The following is an 18075-nucleotide window of genomic DNA, read 5'->3' as shown; positions in this document are numbered from 1 at the left end:
AAAAATTACAGCAAATATTCAAAAGAGTAGTGGTATAATATTGACAAAATTTCTCAATTAAATCAAAGACTACAATTCAAACCAGTCAAGTTATATGCAAATTCCCTACTGAATGTGAAATAAATTTTAAGATGAAAAGTCGGCATGAAGAACGATCAATATGCAATTGAGCGTATGTATATATTTGATATGTAATTGGTTTTGTGATCAACAAGCAAAATGTCGGCAACAATTAACAATTTATGTGAACGCATAAGAAGAAATTTTCAAAATTACTATAACATCACACAGCATAAGCGTGGCTAGAAATCGATGTGGAGCACATTAAGGCGACTGGATCGATCCGCCAGCATGAAGGTGAGTGAACTATACGCTGTTTACATCGACAATATGGCACTGCATCGATGATCTAAACGAGTTTGGCCTGCAACGCACATGCGAAATATAAATCGATAGAAGAGTTATTGACTTTGGTTTCCAATACATTGAAAGAAAAACGCGCACGATGCCCTCTGCGTGAGAGGTCTGCGACTTCGTCACTATTGCCGTTCTTCAACTCATTCGAAAATTCGCTTTCGCTCTATGTTGTTTGCGTACACCTCTATAATGTAGCTGAGACGTTCAGATCAAAACTTATTTGTTTTTGCATATGTTGCACAGTCAACCAATGAAATTGAACCAATGATCCGAATTCATTCTTTCTTTTTGCTCACTTCATCGTTCAATTGATGCTCTTTTTTTCTTTAATTCAGTGATATTTAAACTTAGGTGATAAATTCTTTCTTTTTTTTTCAAGTATTACAAATTCACTTTGATTTAATGTTCCAACATATATGCTATCAGCATGCATAAACAAAATCATTGAAAAAACCATTTTATGTGACATTCTATTGAAATGAAGAAAAGTCCAAAATCTATCATAAGATACTGATTTCGCAGATGAATAGCAAACCTTAGTCAAAATGGCAATGTAAATCTCGCATCGCATTTGCAGCTCAATACCAACATTGCACTAAATCACGCTATTGCGTGCCAAATGCCAATATTTATTTATTTTTACTTCAAAGTGCTTCATTGATTTTCGTTTTACATTCATTGACCGTTATAAAGACATCGTAAGTAAATATTTCAAAATCTATCGTAAATAAATTAATACCAATGAATTGACAAAAATCAGAATAAATCATCCAACTGTTTGAAATTTAAATCGGATAGACGGACAATCTTTAAAGCGTGTGCTTCTTTTCTCTTCCAAAGCAGCGATGATCATATATCTCTTCTGTAACATGCTTTAGCCATAAATAATGATCAAAATGTATTTTTTTTTTTCAACAAATCATAACTTTTCTTTTCATTGTCAAATGTTTTAACGATAGAACGCTGTTGAACACTTGAATCGGCAGAATATAATATCACCAAAGGAAATTCAATTTCAATTCCTTACAACATTTTTGCAGGAACTCAGCTTCATCTTTCTATTTTTATATATTCTCAAATCTAGTAAATACATATATGTACAAATAAAACAGAATCCAAAAATATGCATATCATGAGATAAAGCAGCAGCATCAAATGCTTTAATCACATACATTTGTTATCATTATCAATGTTTGCTGTGTGTATATCAAGAAAATGCCAACATGCCATTATAATATGAATATTGAATACAACACATAAAATTAACACAACAGAATAGATTCTACAAACTCATCTTTATTTCGCACATTCATTCAATGTTTGTTTTGCACTTTGTAACTGCCATCTTGATCAATGCATCTAATTTTCCTTGCGTAATGGTACAATTTTTTTTCTTCTAAGAATGTCATTTAAACTCTCTTTCCCTCTTCCCCTTTTCTTCTCTTTCACTGTTTCCTTCTCTCTTTCCCTCTCTCTCTTCTCCAGTTAATTGACATGATGAATCTCCAGCCAGGACAAATGGCATTAAAATAAAATGCAATAATATTATCGCCACTTTTGATTTTAATAAAATACAACGCTCACATCAATAAAGAATATAAATCAAAATGGTACGAATAACAAAATTGCCATTTCATATAATTGAATAATAAGATATTTTATGTTAACAGCAAGTATTCATTCGAATTTGATGTCATCGTTATGAAATAAGTAAGTAAACTTCACTGTTTTTATGGCTAAAAGTGTAAGAAAATCTATTCAAATCTGTTGAAATAGAATTATTCGAATTAAAAAAAGACATAAAAACTCTTTAAACATTATGTGCCGTAACAGAATTGAATGTGGTTTTTATGTAAACAAGTACAATCTTTATGAAATTTTAATTAGCATTGATAAGAGGATTAATAAATGCATTCTCTTTGTAAAAATCGGCTAATGGCGCCAAATTCAAAAATTAAAAACCCCATTTTCAAAAACCTAATATTTCGGTCTCAATTTCAACTTTTACTTTGCATTTCGTGCATGTACTTATTAGTGTTATTTGGTTTAAATGCATGCAGCCTGCTTCATATATATATCTAAAATGAAAAACAAAATGTTTACTAGCAGACATCGGATTCTTTGATGTACTTATGTGCTGCATATAACCTTGACATTTGACGTAAACGAGATATGAACATGTAGTGACACCTATATATAAAATTTGAAAGCAAACAGAAAAAGAGTTCTGTGCTATCGACGAAAAACATAAAATCGGTCATTATCTGCAAAACAATATAGACTTTTTAAATTAATTTACAAAGTAGAAAACAAAAAAATGTTAATTTTTTCACAATCTTTATTATGGATTAAAATCAATTTCTTCGTGCTTTTTTTTCTTAAATTTGACTTTCACCATTTTATGTTTCGTTGACTCTTCAGAATATATTTGAATTTCAAGTGAAAAATAGAAATATATTTTTAAACTTACATCGCATTTGTACAGATAAAATTTGTCAGCAATTTTACTTAAAGAATATTGTTATTTGTTTTAAAGAATGTTTCCATTTGTATTTCTCTTACAACTTGAAAGAGAGAGTAAAGTAAGGAATTTTAGAAAATAACAAGATGTTATTCATTATTATTTCTTCATTAACTTTCTCTTAGATAAATAACGTTCTTAGTTTTTAAATAGTTAATAGGTAAGTTTTTTTTATACATTGAGTTGAAGTTGCTTGAATCATTTTCGAAACACAAAATGACATCATAATTTAATCATTGCGTTTGATACAATAAAATATACATTTTTAAATAATTACCACAATAAAAACCGAATACGTTTTCTCTGGTGGCTTATTTATAAAATATTAATTTTGATTTTGTGATTTATTACATATCCTCAAGATGTATGCTCCAAAATACATTTTACAATGGTTTTTCGTTTAAATTGGGTAAATTGTTGTTTAAACATATATTTTGATTTTTTTGTGTATTCTTCAGCGATTTCAAATAAATATTAAAAGTCGAACATTAAAATGGATTTATTCAAAAAAAAATCGTATGAAAGTAACTGAACAACAATTTGAGATTTTCGCTTAAAGGGCAAAAACTGAAAAATAACTCGATTGAGAAAAAAGGATTTAGGTATAATTTTTGCATTATTGATTTTTTTTTTTTCAGAAAGAAAAAATATAATGAAGGTATGTGTTCTCCTCGCTGGCGTCAATGTACTACAATGGTAATTCGTTTGAATAGCATGAACACTTGAGCCTAAATCGCTCATGAATATATAAATCTATAATTAAAATTGGTCTATAGTATAGTAATGAGCTATGATTCATATAATTTAACGGTTTTGAATTTGTTTGGAAACATTCAAGTGTACATGAGTGTTTATCCAAGAATAACATGGATTTTAAAATCTTATACTAAATTTATGTGTGATTTGTTGCTGAATTTTATCAATTCAATACTGCTGTATGGATGTGTGCGCGAATATTGAGTACAATTCGGTTGAGTGATGTTTCATTCACGATTGATGTAGCCGTTGATTGTGCCAAAGTACTTTGTTCAGACAAAAGTCATGACCACAATCCACGATCAACAAAAATGTGAAAAAAATCATTGTCTCATTTGAACTTGTATATTGAATTTTATTTTATTTTTTTTGTTATAAATTAATACAGTATTACACATTGTAGTCATTCAATTAGTTTGACATTGGAGAAAATTCGAAAAATGTTTTCTATTATTTTAACATAATATACATGTATGTTTTGGAATGGATACCAATTTTTGGAGGTCACGCACATGTGTTCTTTTTCGGTTCATAGCTTATTTAATTCATTGAATTGGATTTATTCAAATGGCAAATTTACTGTTGCTATAAAATATCCAATGTATTGTTCTTTGATTTTGTTTAATCTTATTGTTTTTAATCTTACAGCGGTTCAGTAAACGGTTCCCTTTCTTCTTATTTTTTTTTACTAAATAATTTACATCAATTAATCATCACCATCACTGTCGTCCGATGATGAGTATATTCGCTTACCGCTACGTCGTTTTCGGTATTTTTTTCTTGGTGTTAAGGAAGGACCATCATTGTTTGCCGGACGTTTTGTTCGAATTCGTGACGAACAAACATACTCTTCATGGCTAGATGATTCAACATTTGAACTATCCTGAGATTTCGACGAAGACGATGATGAAGACTGAAAATGAACGACAAAAAAAAAGATATACGTAAAATATTTTGCATTTAAAATATGATTTTTAAATGTTATGGGTTCTATTTACATCTGGATCTGTGGATCCATCTCTGTCAGTATCATCTGATGAGGTTGATTCGTAGATGCGATTTCCACGTGATATTTTAATGGTCGTGGTGAGACGTGGTCGCACTGGTGAATTGTGTTGCTTCGTAGATGCTGCTGAACATTGAAAGACATAAAAGATGAATAATTGAATGTGATATTTTTATATATAAATGAATTTAAAATGACATAAGAATGATTTTGTATATTTACATCTTGGTGATATGCGGCGGGAGTGTTCATCTGGTGCTTGAATGAGCCATTGTAACATTGTTTCGGATGTCGATGGTTTTGCTTCATATAAATTTGCAGCCGCATTTTGGCTGGCATATGTTGTTGAATTGGTGTCGGTTGCATTTAGACTTCGTTTTCCTATGTGTGCCGATATTGCGTTTATAAAAGATTTTGCTTCCAAACGACTGTTACCTAGATCCAACATTGGCGTTTGACACGTTTCGCTTGAAACAAATACAACATCACTATCGGAATCTGAATTCAATTCAACATATTCGGGTGTTCGTAGGTGTGGTGGTTTTTTGGCGCATACAAATAAACATTCATCACTATCGCTACCATTGTCCGCATCGATGACTTCTTGTGTTGATTTGGTTTGTGTGTTTGGTTCGACTTTTGGTGTAATTTCTGGAACATCAACCGTTGTTGTATTGTTTGCTTGGCTGGTTGACGCTTCATTCGAATGTACATTATTTGGTGCTATAATAATAGTCCGTTCACTATCGACATCACTTTTTTCATTGTTAGTAATATTTGAAGGCGTACCGTTGGCATTATTTGGTGATGGGCCTGTTCTACCCCTGATCACCTCATCGGCCGGAACATTTGGTTTATCTCGTAAATAATTTTTAATTTCTTCTTCCTCCGAATCGTCACCAGATAAATTTTCAATTGACTGAGTTTGTTGTGTTTGATGTGCGGTCGTTGCACTACTTGTACCACTTGTACTAGCACCAGGCTGTTCAACAAAGTCATTTCTATTGCTTCTACTATCGTCTTGTTCGTTGTTATTGTCGTTGACAATTTCAATTGGTGCAACATTTGTGACATTATTATTATTATTATTGGATGCTTCAACTTCAACAACTGGACCAACAAACTCCACATCGCTACCTTCCTCCGAACTTGACAATGTGACCACATCATTATTATCAGACTCAAAACGTGGTAAATATGTAACAAATCGATCGTAACCAATTAAATCATATGGTGACCGTGCAAAATTAGTTAGTTCATGAATAAAGTGTTCGGTGTGGGTCGGCACCAAAATTCGAATACGGCTCAGGAACTCAAATGAGGTCATGTCGTACGTTTGAATCAAATGTTCAATTCTTTGCACTAAGTAACTAACTGGTTGAGGTTGATCGGGATTGAAGCACGTGAGTTCACGATGAAGCCACGGCATTAATCGGTGCATTTGAGCCTGATTCGATCTGTAATAAATAACATTTCAATTAGATTCGAATACAAAGCAATTTATAAATTACTTACCTATAAAATTCAGCTGAGATATCTCGAGTTGCACCATTCAATTCAGTCAATGGTTCAGCGTATAATCGTCGAGTGTATATATATTGTCGCCATTGAATACCGCTAAATCGTGCTGGATATACTTCATCCGGATAGGTTTGGGCAAAACGTTGAATCAATGGCGAATCATCATGTCGGAATAATTGGAATAAACGACGCCGGCTATCATCTGCACCGCGAAGCAAATGCTCAGGACGATGCATTCTGTAAAAGAGTTTTTTTTACACATATGTATAGAAAATTTGACAAACAACATAAACACATAAACAAAATGACAACAATTGATAATTTCATTCTTACTGATATGTGGTTGGTAAACTGGCTGAAAATAATAAATTCATATCAACCTCGGCCGTTTGAAATGGAAGATTAATCCAATTGACATGACGCTGTTGTGCCTCTACCTTGTACTCCTCAAAATTGTGTTCAGATGTAACATTGTGTATGATTGACTTGAATGTTTGCTTACACAATGGACATTCGGGTTTCACCTATTAAAATGACACAATGACACAGTAAATTAATAAATATTTCAAAATCGTAAATTGATCGATAAAATAGATGCCTTCATACCTTGCTCCATTCGAGTAAACAGCTAAAGCAAAATTGATGCATACAATTGTCGGTGAAACATTTACTCTTAATGCGGCCTAAACAAATTGAACAATTTGGTGGTGGTGAACGGTTTGCCAGTTGACGTTGTTGATCATCACTGCTATTTCCTGAATCGACTGCCGATCCACTGGGCGATCGATATTCATGTTGCTTCTTAAGAAACTCACGGATTCGTGAATTTTTTTGTGGTTCGTCCGGCGTGGGACATTCTATAACTACTTCTGCCATTTCTTTGTTTTTTTTTTTTTTTTTGTTAAATTAACAACTATTTGTGTGCTTGTTTATACCAAATTTTGTTTCGATTGTTTATGTAAGTGATATATCACTATTTTTCATATTCGGAGATCAGCAGATATCTATTCTGCACGTACTAAAATATTCATGCGAAATGTAAATAAAGTTTATCAATTGGTACATTCATTCATACGAGCATAGTATGCGTAAAAATTATTCGCAATAATGCAAATGTTTAATCGAACGATTATTCACAATAATAACAGTTAATTCTTTTCGAAATTGTCTATTGAACTTGAATGCTACAAAACTTTGTGAGCAATTTGTTGCAAATACGATTATATCAACACAGTCAATCAATGAATTTGTTGGTTTATGGTATCATTTGCAAAGTTTTTTTTATATTCACATATTTGGTCATTTCAAGAACCCATGACAAACACTATGATTTTGTTGTTCCATGTTGAATTTCGATAAAAAATTTAATATTGAAATTATAAATTTAACTTTGCTTTTGTCTTTTTTTCCATTCATTCACTTTTATTTGCTTGAATTTACGGTATGTATTTGATTTTTCGTCACACAACACACGAACTCAATGTAACAAAACGCCATTTTATTGTAATAGTACTATCTGCAGTGTATATGTACTGGATTGCTAGATGGTAAATATTTTGTGTGTTTTCTACACACAACTTGACACAATTGATTTATTTTCCTGTTTCTGTGTATCCGCTTTCACATGTCTTTCAATTAAACGTCAGTTTGTTGGTATTATTTTGATTCAATACTAACGCAAACGTTTTTTATTTCTTATGCTGTCGTTTCGGTAATTTTAATTATAGAAAAGAAACACAATTTAAAATGCTCTCCAATTCATTTTCACCATATGAATTTTACAATTTCTATGAAAAATCTTATAAATTATAGTCGTTGAATATCATACGCACGCGAATTTCGATGTTGTGTACCAGGCTTTTCATTTACACTTCAGCACATTTTGGTGTGTATGCAAGCGGTTTGACACATACAATTCATTTGTTGTGACATCGCAGCTCCATCTGTCGTACAAACTGGTTATTTACATTAAAAAAAATATTATCGACAAAAACGAATCGGTTTGTAGTCACTTTATTTAATGGAATTAAAAAAAAATACATTGGAAAATCAATTTCGTTATATTTTTGACCATGCATCGAAATTAATATTGGTTGACGGTTTCATTCATAATAATTGTTTCATAAGTGAAACGATTCCGTTTATATTGTAACCATTGAACGCATATTGTGTACTAAAATCGCAGACTGAACATATCATATGTTTATGTATGATTCAAAATAAACGAAGACATTGTCGTAACATGTGTTGATACTAGCCGTCGTCGCATATGTGCACAAACACATAGCAATACACATTCTGAGCCATATTCATTTTTCATTTGAATCGGCAGCAATTCCTCGAAAAATTTACATTTGACCGTCAGTTTCTAATGTGCATTTTGGTTACTTTCTACGCAATATGCTAATTTTTGTGTGGTGATAATTTTTCAAAAAAACCGAAAAATTTCCTTCAAACAATTGACATTTTCAACTCTTTAGCGCACTCATAATTCTTTCAATTGAAATATTTAAAAGAAAAGTGCCAAAAATTTAGTGAGAAAAATACAGGAATAAGGATAAGTTAATATTACATAAAAAAAAATATCGAATAAATAGTTTGAAATACAAAATGTCCGGTGACGTGCAGCCTAGGAAACGAAACAAAGATAAGAAGAGGCGCCGAGGTAATGAAATAAATGACAAAAACATTATAAATATATATTTTTTTTGCATCGAAATCCTTTAAGTTTTTCTTTTTTTAATTACATACACCAATTAAATGTGATTTTGAATTGACAACGATTTCGTGAACTTTTCCGCTAAATATTGGCATCCCATCTGCATGTTATTGCTCTTATCAGTTTGTATCCTCTCTTTTAATCTCAATAAATGACAGTTGGAAACGAATCAAATTCAAATAATGTTTTCCAAAACAATGACTGAACAGACAAAAAAAATATGTCCCCAAATCAAATACCGAAATAAAAAAAAGTTTTTTGCACCGTTAAAAACGAAGAATCTATAAATAATAATTGAAGACAACAAAGAAAAAAATGTGTGAAATTCGGGAAACGACGTAATTTCAGGATTGTGCGCAATTTTTTTTTGTTTGATAATTTTTGACCGGGATACTCCACAATCAAAAGCAAAATACCATTTCATTTATTCATAAATGCGTTTTAAGTTTCCAATGGGAATAATGCCCAGTTTAAAGCAGAATCACGATATTTCTGCAATTTTACATTTATTTTTCTTTTATTTTAACGCCTGGCACAACGTACATACGATGAATATACGATATTTGACTTCATATTTTCATTTCAATTGGTCTTTGTTTTGTGTTTCGGTTTTATTTCTCTCTCTCACTCAGATCGTCCGATCACTCGGCGGTGATCGCACTCATTACCTTCGAACAAATAATATTACATATATTAATAATACGCACATATGTAGATCACACGCTCTATTTTATTTATAAATAAAAAGAAGTTGAACGCCGAATAGTTTTTACTCGTCCATTTACATATTTTGACTGACACTTGTGGTAGTGCATCAAACATTGTAAAACGGCTTTTTTTGGTCACTGACAACACATTACTCGATACCGTCATATGAATAACAATTGATTTTATCGATCATTGCCAATGGTCAAATAATTGCCGTGTTTACAATTAACACCTCGTAAAATTGTAAGCATTTTGTATTTCGATAGAAATGTAATGATTTTAAAATTCATTACGCTAGTTGCGACTTTTAATGTTTTGAATCGGTTTTATTGTTGTTGTTGGTTTAGTCGCGTTTCATACTGTTTTTTGTTTCTTTTGCAAAAGCTGAACGTGAAAGAACGACGACAGATCCATTCAAAGCTATTTTTGGCTTCCGTAAATATCTACAGTGAATTTTCCTTTCCTATCTCAATATGAGTGAGTATGAAAAGAAATCTACGTTACATTTTTTTGGTTATGATGAGAAATTGACATAGACCGCGTAATACGATCATTTTGCTCTTTACTGACGGCTGATATTTTTTTGTTCAAATATCACAAATACTTGTCTGAGAACTAGACTTTGAACATATTCTGAGTAGATCAAAATTATTTTTGAAAAACAAAAAACAATTCAATAGCAACATTCGTTCCCTGAATATTATTTTTTTCTTAAGGGCACTAAGCGTAAAATAGATATTAGCTAGCGTTTGAACGACAAACTCATTTGCTTGAAAATGAAATACAACGTATCCAATTACTAAACTAGACCTCATTTGATTTGAAGCCTTCCTTTTTTTCAATAAATAAATATTTTATCTTTTTATATCTATATTCTACATATCGATAAAAATTATTTGATGGTTTTTCTATAGAAGATTCAGATGTTGGGCGTGCATCATTCGAATATAGAAAATTGAGCATGAAAGGTTAGACCGTCTCAATGAATTTTCATCATATATTCAAATTGGCGTATCAATTGGACACATTTTTCTTTACAATTTTTTTTTATTGAAATTCAATTTTTAATATATTTTTAATTACAATTGTATCGATTTAAAATTAAATGAAAATATTTAATGCCAAAATAAATTCTAGATGACGACGAAACACGACCGGCTGGTGTTCATGCAACAAAAATGGGGCCCGATGATATTCAATTGCATGTACACTCAGATCATGGAACTGGAGGTCATTGGTGTGCGAAAATCTTCTTCTTCTCACTATTAGCAATATTGTTGGGTTTAATTGGATTGATTTTGTTGGAAAATCGGGGACTTTCGGATTGTAAGTTGTGATTGATCATTTGATTAAAATTTAAGTTGATTGTTTTTTTTTTTTGTTATTCAAAACTTCGCCATCAGTGGACACTCCGTTGTCTGAATCACGTTTTGCAGACATGTTAGAGGGATGGGTAGATGAAGAGCGGGAAGTACATGATGAACATGATACTCATGCACCCGACGAACATGGCGATGATCATGAAAATGATGACGAGCACGATCAAGATGATGATGGTTTGGCCAATAACGATGATCATGATGAAGGTATTTCGATTACAGTTTTAAAATTCGTATTTTATTATGATTTTTTGTTTATATTATCATCAGATGGCACAGCCAATGAATTGACAAAAGATGATCCTGATGATAAAAACGATGAAAAAGACGAAGGGTTTGAAGATGCCAATGATGATGATGACGACGACGATGAAGGGAACGATGACAATGATGATGAGGTAATATTTCTTAATTAAACCAATTGTGACCGTCTGAACTACTTGTTGCCTGTTCTGTGACATTTGCAGACAGAAATTGAAATTACTTTTTATAATTTATGAGAAAAAATATTACAAGGATTTTTCAAAATACTCGAAAAGTTCAGAACAGACTAACGGTTTTTTTCGATACATTAACTCTGTTTGTATTTGTTTTTTTTTGTTTGTTGATCATGTCTTAATACTTAAAGCAGTCCAATTCACTTCCAAAACTGTCCATATTAACAAATGACACTGCTAACAATCATGACAATACTAAAATAAATACTGAAAGTATTGGCATAGTAAAACGGTCCATTGATAATAATGTTAAATTGAATGAAGATAACCAAAGTGATCCGGTCAATATAACAGTGACTCAGCTTAAGCAACAAGTGGACGTCTTAGTTGAAAATTATAACAAACTAGCCAAAACATTGAATCGGCCACAATTACATGAAACTAACAGAAAATCGGTATGTCCCACATTTTTTTTGCTTGCATGTCTGTTTTTTTTGTGTGTGAAAATAAACGAGAATTTAGATATTTTTCAAGAAATTAAATTAAAGTGAAAATGGAATGATGCCCAATGATATTTGAGATTATTTGAACTCTTGCTGTTTTATTTACGGTATCAAGTATAAAATCAATTCGGTTTATAGGATGGAGATGATGGCGAGGATAAGAGTCAAGAAGATGACGAGGTTGAAAAGCCATTAGAGACTGAAGACGATGACGAGAATGACGATGATGACGATGATAATGATGATAACGATGACACAAATAATGATGTAAGCAAAGAATTTATTTCTATTTCATGTCTATAGGGAATCATTTCAGTATCTGTAAATAAAGTGAAAGTTCCCGATATATATTATTATTATATAACTTATCACTTTACTACTTTTCTATTTGCAGAATAATGATGATAATGATGAAGGAATAGTGACAGGAGACCAACAGGTTAGTATAGTTAATAGACATTATATTGAGATATTTTTAGCGAGATGAATCAGCTCAGGCAGCTATCATCAAGCGCTGAAATGTAGTAGAAACAATAGAATTGATTGTTATAGTAATGGCCACAATGGAAGTATTTTTATAACTGTAGCAATCATTTTCATTGTTTTCACTACATTTCAGCTCCTGACGACAGGGGCGTCTACAGGGGAGGGCAGGGGCAGTTGCCCATCCCCTAAAGATGAGATGTCCTCTTTTTTGAGGAAGGAAAGTTATTCGAATTTGCTAGGTTTTTTCACCGAAAAGGTGAAGACCTTTTTTTACCTCTTCATTTTCAATCAAAAATATTTTCGAAAAATTTCCCCTTTTTTTATTTGCCTTGCACACATCATATTCGTGATTCATATTGTAAGATTCCGCGCATTACGTTCAAGAGAAAAAGAAAGAAATTTGAATACCTTCGCACATAGTTGGTAAAATAAATCATGTTCATTTCAAATGGAAAGGATGCTTTCAAATATTATACCAACAAAAATTATTTAGAATATATCAAATATTGTTGAAGTTGTATATAATTTGAAAAATGTCTCTACATTCAGGATGACAATGATCTAGATGATGATTCCGAAAATGAGATCGAGAATCAAGATGACGTTGACGATACTCCTGACGTTGATGAACCACAAACTACAGATGATGATGGAAACGACATAGATCAACCAGAAAATCAACCAGATCAAGAAACAGAAGAAGAGTCTAGTTCACGTAAGTAATGGGTGATATATTTAAGACGTAAAAAGAGATTTTGTTGAATTATTTATGTAATTTTGGTGATAAGACAAAAAAAAAAACGTACAAATTATATATAGACAAATCCCATTGTACGGAAACAGATGATTTATTTTGGACTTAGGCACTATTGAACTAATTAATTGTTTTGCACAATTAATCGAAGAAAAATATTAGTGAATAGAGTTAAGTAGTAAGAATTAATAACAAAAAATAAATCACATAAATATTCCAGTTGCTGTAAGAATCATTGTTGGCTTGGCCCTAGTATTGGTTGCACATCAAGTGCTAATCAAACGTCCGCAAATGAGTGAGTTAAAATGGAATTTATCCATTGCCATCGATTCATGTGCTGATTTTCATATTGAATGTTCATAATTGATCCGAGCACATTCAACTGTTTTTGAATTTTCTGTGGATTTTTTTTTGTTGGAAGCAATGAACATGGTCTGTGAATCATGTGAATAACAATTTGATTGCATGCAATTAAAATTTGTGTTTTATTCACCTTTGCTTTGTAGTTGCAAAACTTTCGATAAAAGAGTGTGTTCAGTGAATGCCCTAACTCAAGCGTTAATCGAGTCAACTAGCTGATGATGACGTAGATTTTAATTGCATTTCCATTTTAATTCTAATGTATTTTGCATTTTCAAACTAATGTGCCAAAATCCGATGTGAATGATATAAGTAGTACACAAATGCACCAAAAATAACAACTGACATTTGATCGTCAATTTGAAAACGAGTTGGAAAAAATGCTTTTGTTGGTCGTTGAATAATTTGAGTTCGGAATTAAGCTTGAATCATGATCATGATAAAATTGTTTCGCAAACGGCTTCACTCAGATAGAATTTATAACAAAAGTGGCTTATCCTTACACTATATCAAGATACTGATGATGAACCGAAACCAACAAGTGACTCCGAAACAATGCCCGATGAGAGTGCAGAGCTTCTTGAAATGAAACGTCGTTTCACCTTAGTCACTGCTGAAGAGCCAATCCCATCGAGTGATGAAGAGACGAAGGAGCATGCGTCCTTACCAGTCGATGGTATATTTTCAGCTCGAAATCGAATTCATTCAATGACTTTTCTTTATTTCTTTTGTTCTTTCTATTTATTTATTTTTTTAAATCGTCTGTAAAATCCAAAGAAAGTGTCAAAACAATTGAATCTCCCCCCATACAAGAAAATCCACCAGTTAACATTTTACATTCTGACGAGGAAGAAATTGATTCCAATCAATTAACACCGACAGATGATACCGAACCCAAGGACATTGAAGTTGACGAAGAATTAATAAGCGAGGAAGAAGAATTGATTTCCTCTGAAGGTCATGACTACGACAGTGAATCATCTGACGTCGATGATTCAGATTTACTGAAAAGATTAGACGAAAAATATGGAAAATTACCACCACCAAGCGACGAAGACGATCCCGAAGATGGTGTTGAAGATGAGGACATCGATCCCACATGGACAAGTATTTAAGTTCCGAAATAAAAATCAATTCCAACTAACCTCATTATGGTCATTAGTATTTTCTTTTTTTTTTTTTAAATTTAAGTATATAATCCAATGAATGACTATCGAATTCAAAGGCATAAATAATTCAACAAAAACTAAACGTACATTGTTCATTTCGATGTGTCCTAACTTAACAATTCAATTTCCCATTCATTTTCATTTAGAAATAGATCGTTCTGGTCCCGCGTCATTTCCATCCGATGATCACGTAATAGATGATGAAATTCGACAAGCAAATGAACAGCTTGCGGAGGTAAATAAATCATTTTCCACAATTTATACATGATTACCGATTATTATACCGAATTTCTACCCATTTTTATTTTCTTTCAATGCTTTAAAAAGGAGTTTGAATTTTAATAGTTCTAGATAACCATAAAAACTGTTTTCTCTCATTTAATATGTATCCCATTACTTATCCAAATTTATTTGGGTTACTTTACTTGCATATTTTTCGTTTGCATGTTTGGCTTCGGTATCTTTTGCATTGATTTCAAGTTTTCACACAGTTTTGTTAGTTTTTTTTTAAATAATAATAATGAACACGATACACATACAATTCAATTGATTTTTGGCATTTCTGACCTGTAGCATAAGTTGAACATATTTTTATACATTTTATTTTGTTCTTGTGAATCAAGAAAATATCAAACCTTTTTCTACTTAAACATTTATCAATTAAAAAAAACCGTTGCAATTTGAAAAAATATTTTGTTTGTTTGGAGCACCCACATAATGATATAATCCAAACGAATGGAGTAATTTCGTTTTGTTACATAGCCAGTGTTTTTTCGAACTAATCAAAATATTTAACGACGATTTGTTGTATTTTTATGTTTGTTTGCCATGCTTTTTAATGTGCGTGTCACAGGATCCTCTTTCCGCTTTAACACTATTCGAACAAATCCGTCAAACATATCCAGCATCAACAGCTGCTCAGTATGGCATCGCCAAGGCATTAGACAGTCTGGCCGATTTAAAACGTAGCAACAGTCTACTACGACGTGCCATTGAAGAATATGAAAAATATATCAATATGGGTGACAAACTAAACGATACAGAGTTTAAAGTGGCTGCCGAACGTTGTATTGAGCGCATGAGATTTATAGGTAATGTACGCATTTTGATGCGCATACATACAGATTGCACTTGATTTCGCGCAACTTTTATTGTTAATGCATTTTAGTTTTTAGGCGAGCACACCAAAGCAGTTCCGGTTCATGAAAAGCTTATCGAACGTTTCGATGACAATCCATACTATCGTAATCAATTGGCGGTTACATATTTGCTCGTGAATAGGTAAATAAAATGTGTGATCGAACGGGATCGATGTCAGTGATTAATCAGTTAATATCAATTAGATTGGCTGATGCAAAATATGTATTGCATATGACTCTACAGCGATGGCGTGACGATGGTTTTGCTGCCGTTCATTATGGTTTTGTATTAAAAAATTTGGACCATAATTTAGAGCATGCGGTGATATTTTTGCGACAGGGCATTGAGTCGGGTGCAAATGGAACTAGCGATGGTCGATTTTATTTCAATCTGGGCGATGCACTCATTCGACTCGGTCGACAAGATGAAGCCAAAGAAATATTCAAAGAGGCTGCGAAAAAGAAACTTTTTCCATCTGAATATCAACGATCACTTTATAATTTAAAACATTTAAAGGCGCAACCATTTTGGACACTAGCTGAGACAGGATACAAACATGAGTTTCAAACTCTTGAGCAAAATTGGAAGAGAATTCGTGATGAAGGTTTGAATCTTCTAAATGACATTGGCTACTTTTCAGATGAAGCGGAAAATCTACGCGATACAGGAGTTTGGAAACAATTTGAATTGTTTGCCCGTGGCAAGCGAAATGATGAAAATTGCAAACGAGCATCGTTCACGTGTAAGCTCATTGAAACATTTCCAGCTGCTCGATTTTGTAAGCGTGGCCAAGTGAAATTCAGCGTAATGCATCCGAATACTCATGTCTGGCCACATTGTGGACCAACAAATTGTCGATTAAGAGCACATTTGGCACTCAAAACAGCCGATAAAACATCAATTCGTGTTGCGACCGAAACAAAGTTGGTATCAAAAACAATTTTTATAAAAAATGAACAACATATGAAACCGTTTAGTTGACTCGTTCGCATTTTTTCAACATAGAACTAAAAGAAATTGTTTTTTTCTTCATTTTTCAGAACTTGGATGGAAGGTAAAATCATGGTATTTGATGACAGTTTTGAACATGAGGTATGGCACAATGGCACAACAAATCGATTAATATTAATTGTTGATGTTTGGCACCCCGAAATATCAGCCGACGAGAAGAAAACACTGGTTCCTATTTAGTGCTAAATTATGTTCCGTTTGTTCATCTTTTATTAAGCATCTAGATAATTCTCATTTATATTTTGTGTTTCTTATTTTAAGTGCCTTCCCATTTTAAATTGGATACTTAATTGTAATCTATTGTTTTTAAATATAGAGAGTCTCATTTAACTTTTTTTTACTCAGATAATTTTAAAAGAAACTGTAAAATTTGCCAAAGAAAACTTTCTGTGGAACTAAAACAAGAATGAAATTTCAATAAATTAGACGTCATTTTGGGAAATTGTTTATTATTTTAAATTATTCATATTGCTTCTGACCAAGGGGGTGCAATTGAAGTCATTAAAAAAATAACAGCCAAAAAGCGTTGGAAGATTCAAAGAAGGTAAGTGGTTTTATCTTTCTGAATAAAAAGGGGTCTTTACAACTACACAAAACTACGTGAATTATTTGAGAAAAATTAGATTTTTTCCACAATATTCTTGAATTGGAAAAATATTGGTTCAAAATTATTACCAGTTTTTAAGAAACAAAACAAAAAAAACACTTGTTGAACACACGTTTTTAATATTTAAATAAAAGAATTATGAGCAAAAAATAGAAATTATTTTGAACGATTGATAAAGAAGTCGAGATTTGTAATTTGTGTTTTGAATATGGTTCAATTTGTTTTGACGTGCTGATTACAATTTGAAATTATGCGTTTGATTGATAATTAAACAGCCTTCTTTAGGTTTAATTAATTGAAAGTACATTCAAATGGATGAATAAACAAATGCTTTTTTATTGGCAAGTGTGATGAGATTAGATTTCCGAACGAATAATATTACATTTAAAAAAATTACAATCTCTATGTTAATACAGCATTTGAATAACTTCAAAAAATTTAACATACTCGGCATGTGTGCAACGACATAAAAAAATCAAGAAGATTAATGTTTATGTGTGAAGTAGTTTTAAGTAGTGTAGATATGAATGTCCAAGAATGAAAGTGAGTCTTCTCCTGAGAACATAGAAATGTGTAACAAA

At 32.0% G+C, this 18075-nt stretch overlaps 2 protein-coding genes across 14 annotated transcripts; one reads left to right on the top strand and one right to left on the bottom strand.

The window, feature by feature from the left end:
* Window positions 1-3422: 3422 nt before the first annotated feature.
* LOC116343612 (E3 ubiquitin-protein ligase Topors-like) lies at window positions 3423-7579 on the bottom strand. Of its 2 annotated transcripts, none has more exons than XM_031771804.1 (6): window positions 6828-7579; window positions 6555-6745; window positions 6216-6458; window positions 4923-6157; window positions 4693-4823; window positions 3423-4607 (listed from the first exon to the last, which is right to left on the bottom strand). In XM_031771804.1, the coding sequence occupies exons 1-6, from the start codon at window positions 7095-7097 to the stop codon at window positions 4401-4403; spliced, it is 2277 nt and encodes a 758-aa protein (XP_031627664.1). In that variant the 5' UTR covers window positions 7098-7579; the 3' UTR covers window positions 3423-4400. The 2 variants fall into 2 exon arrangements, with proteins under 2 accessions (XP_031627664.1, XP_031627656.1); XM_031771796.1 differs by having other exon boundaries at window positions 4693-4826; window positions 6828-7572.
* Window positions 7580-8393: 814 nt separating this feature from the next.
* On the top strand, window positions 8394-17329 carry LOC116342262 (aspartyl/asparaginyl beta-hydroxylase). 12 transcript variants are annotated; one of them, XM_031769795.1, is made up of 18 exons: window positions 9585-9891; window positions 10033-10125; window positions 10563-10616; window positions 10786-10974; window positions 11052-11234; window positions 11298-11425; window positions 11656-11919; window positions 12106-12234; window positions 12362-12406; window positions 13003-13168; window positions 13428-13502; window positions 14082-14243; window positions 14345-14674; window positions 14883-14971; window positions 15590-15827; window positions 15912-16017; window positions 16080-16799; window positions 16917-17329. In XM_031769795.1, exons 2-18 carry the CDS (start codon window positions 10122-10124, stop codon window positions 17065-17067), a joined length of 3033 nt encoding a protein of 1010 aa, XP_031625655.1. In that variant the 5' UTR covers window positions 9585-9891; window positions 10033-10121; the 3' UTR covers window positions 17068-17329. The 12 variants fall into 12 exon arrangements, with proteins under 12 accessions (XP_031625639.1, XP_031625647.1, XP_031625633.1 ...); XM_031769779.1 differs by lacking the exons at window positions 9585-9891; window positions 10033-10125 and adding an exon at window positions 8394-8886 and having other exon boundaries at window positions 11659-11919; XM_031769787.1 differs by lacking the exons at window positions 9585-9891; window positions 10033-10125 and adding an exon at window positions 8394-8886 and having other exon boundaries at window positions 14889-14971.
* Window positions 17330-18075: the final 746 nt, after the last annotated feature.

Source organism: Contarinia nasturtii, unplaced genomic scaffold (assembly GCF_009176525.2).
Source record: "Contarinia nasturtii isolate CC-2019 unplaced genomic scaffold, AAFC_CNas_1.1 Cnas_scaffold_129, whole genome shotgun sequence".
NCBI lineage: Eukaryota > Metazoa > Arthropoda > Insecta > Diptera > Cecidomyiidae > Contarinia > Contarinia nasturtii.
The sequence above is the reverse complement of the archived record's forward strand: the minus strand, read 5'-3'. Positions and strand labels throughout refer to the sequence as shown.

What these genes read in the sequence shown, in the direction of transcription:
- LOC116342262 (XM_031769773.1), top strand. Translation starts at nt 8,832, where the DNA reads ATGTCCGGTGACGTGCAGCCTAGGAAACGAAACAAAGATAAGAAGAGG. An exon ending in ACGATGACACAAATAATGAT is followed by an intron (nt 12,235 to 12,361) that starts GTAAGCAAAGAA and finishes TTCTATTTGCAG; the next exon opens with AATAATGATGATAATGATGA. An exon ending in TAGTGACAGGAGACCAACAG is followed by an intron (nt 12,407 to 13,002) that starts GTTAGTATAGTT and finishes CTCTACATTCAG; the next exon opens with GATGACAATGATCTAGATGA.
- LOC116343612 (XM_031771796.1), bottom strand. Translation starts at nt 7,097, where the DNA reads ATGGCAGAAGTAGTTATAGAATGTCCCACGCCGGACGAACCACAAAAA. An exon ending in GTTTACTCGAATGGAGCAAG is followed by an intron (nt 6,746 to 6,827) that starts GTATGAAGGCAT and finishes TCATTTTAATAG; the next exon opens with GTGAAACCCGAATGTCCATT. An exon ending in AGTTTACCAACCACATATCA is followed by an intron (nt 6,459 to 6,554) that starts GTAAGAATGAAA and finishes ACTCTTTTACAG; the next exon opens with AATGCATCGTCCTGAGCATT.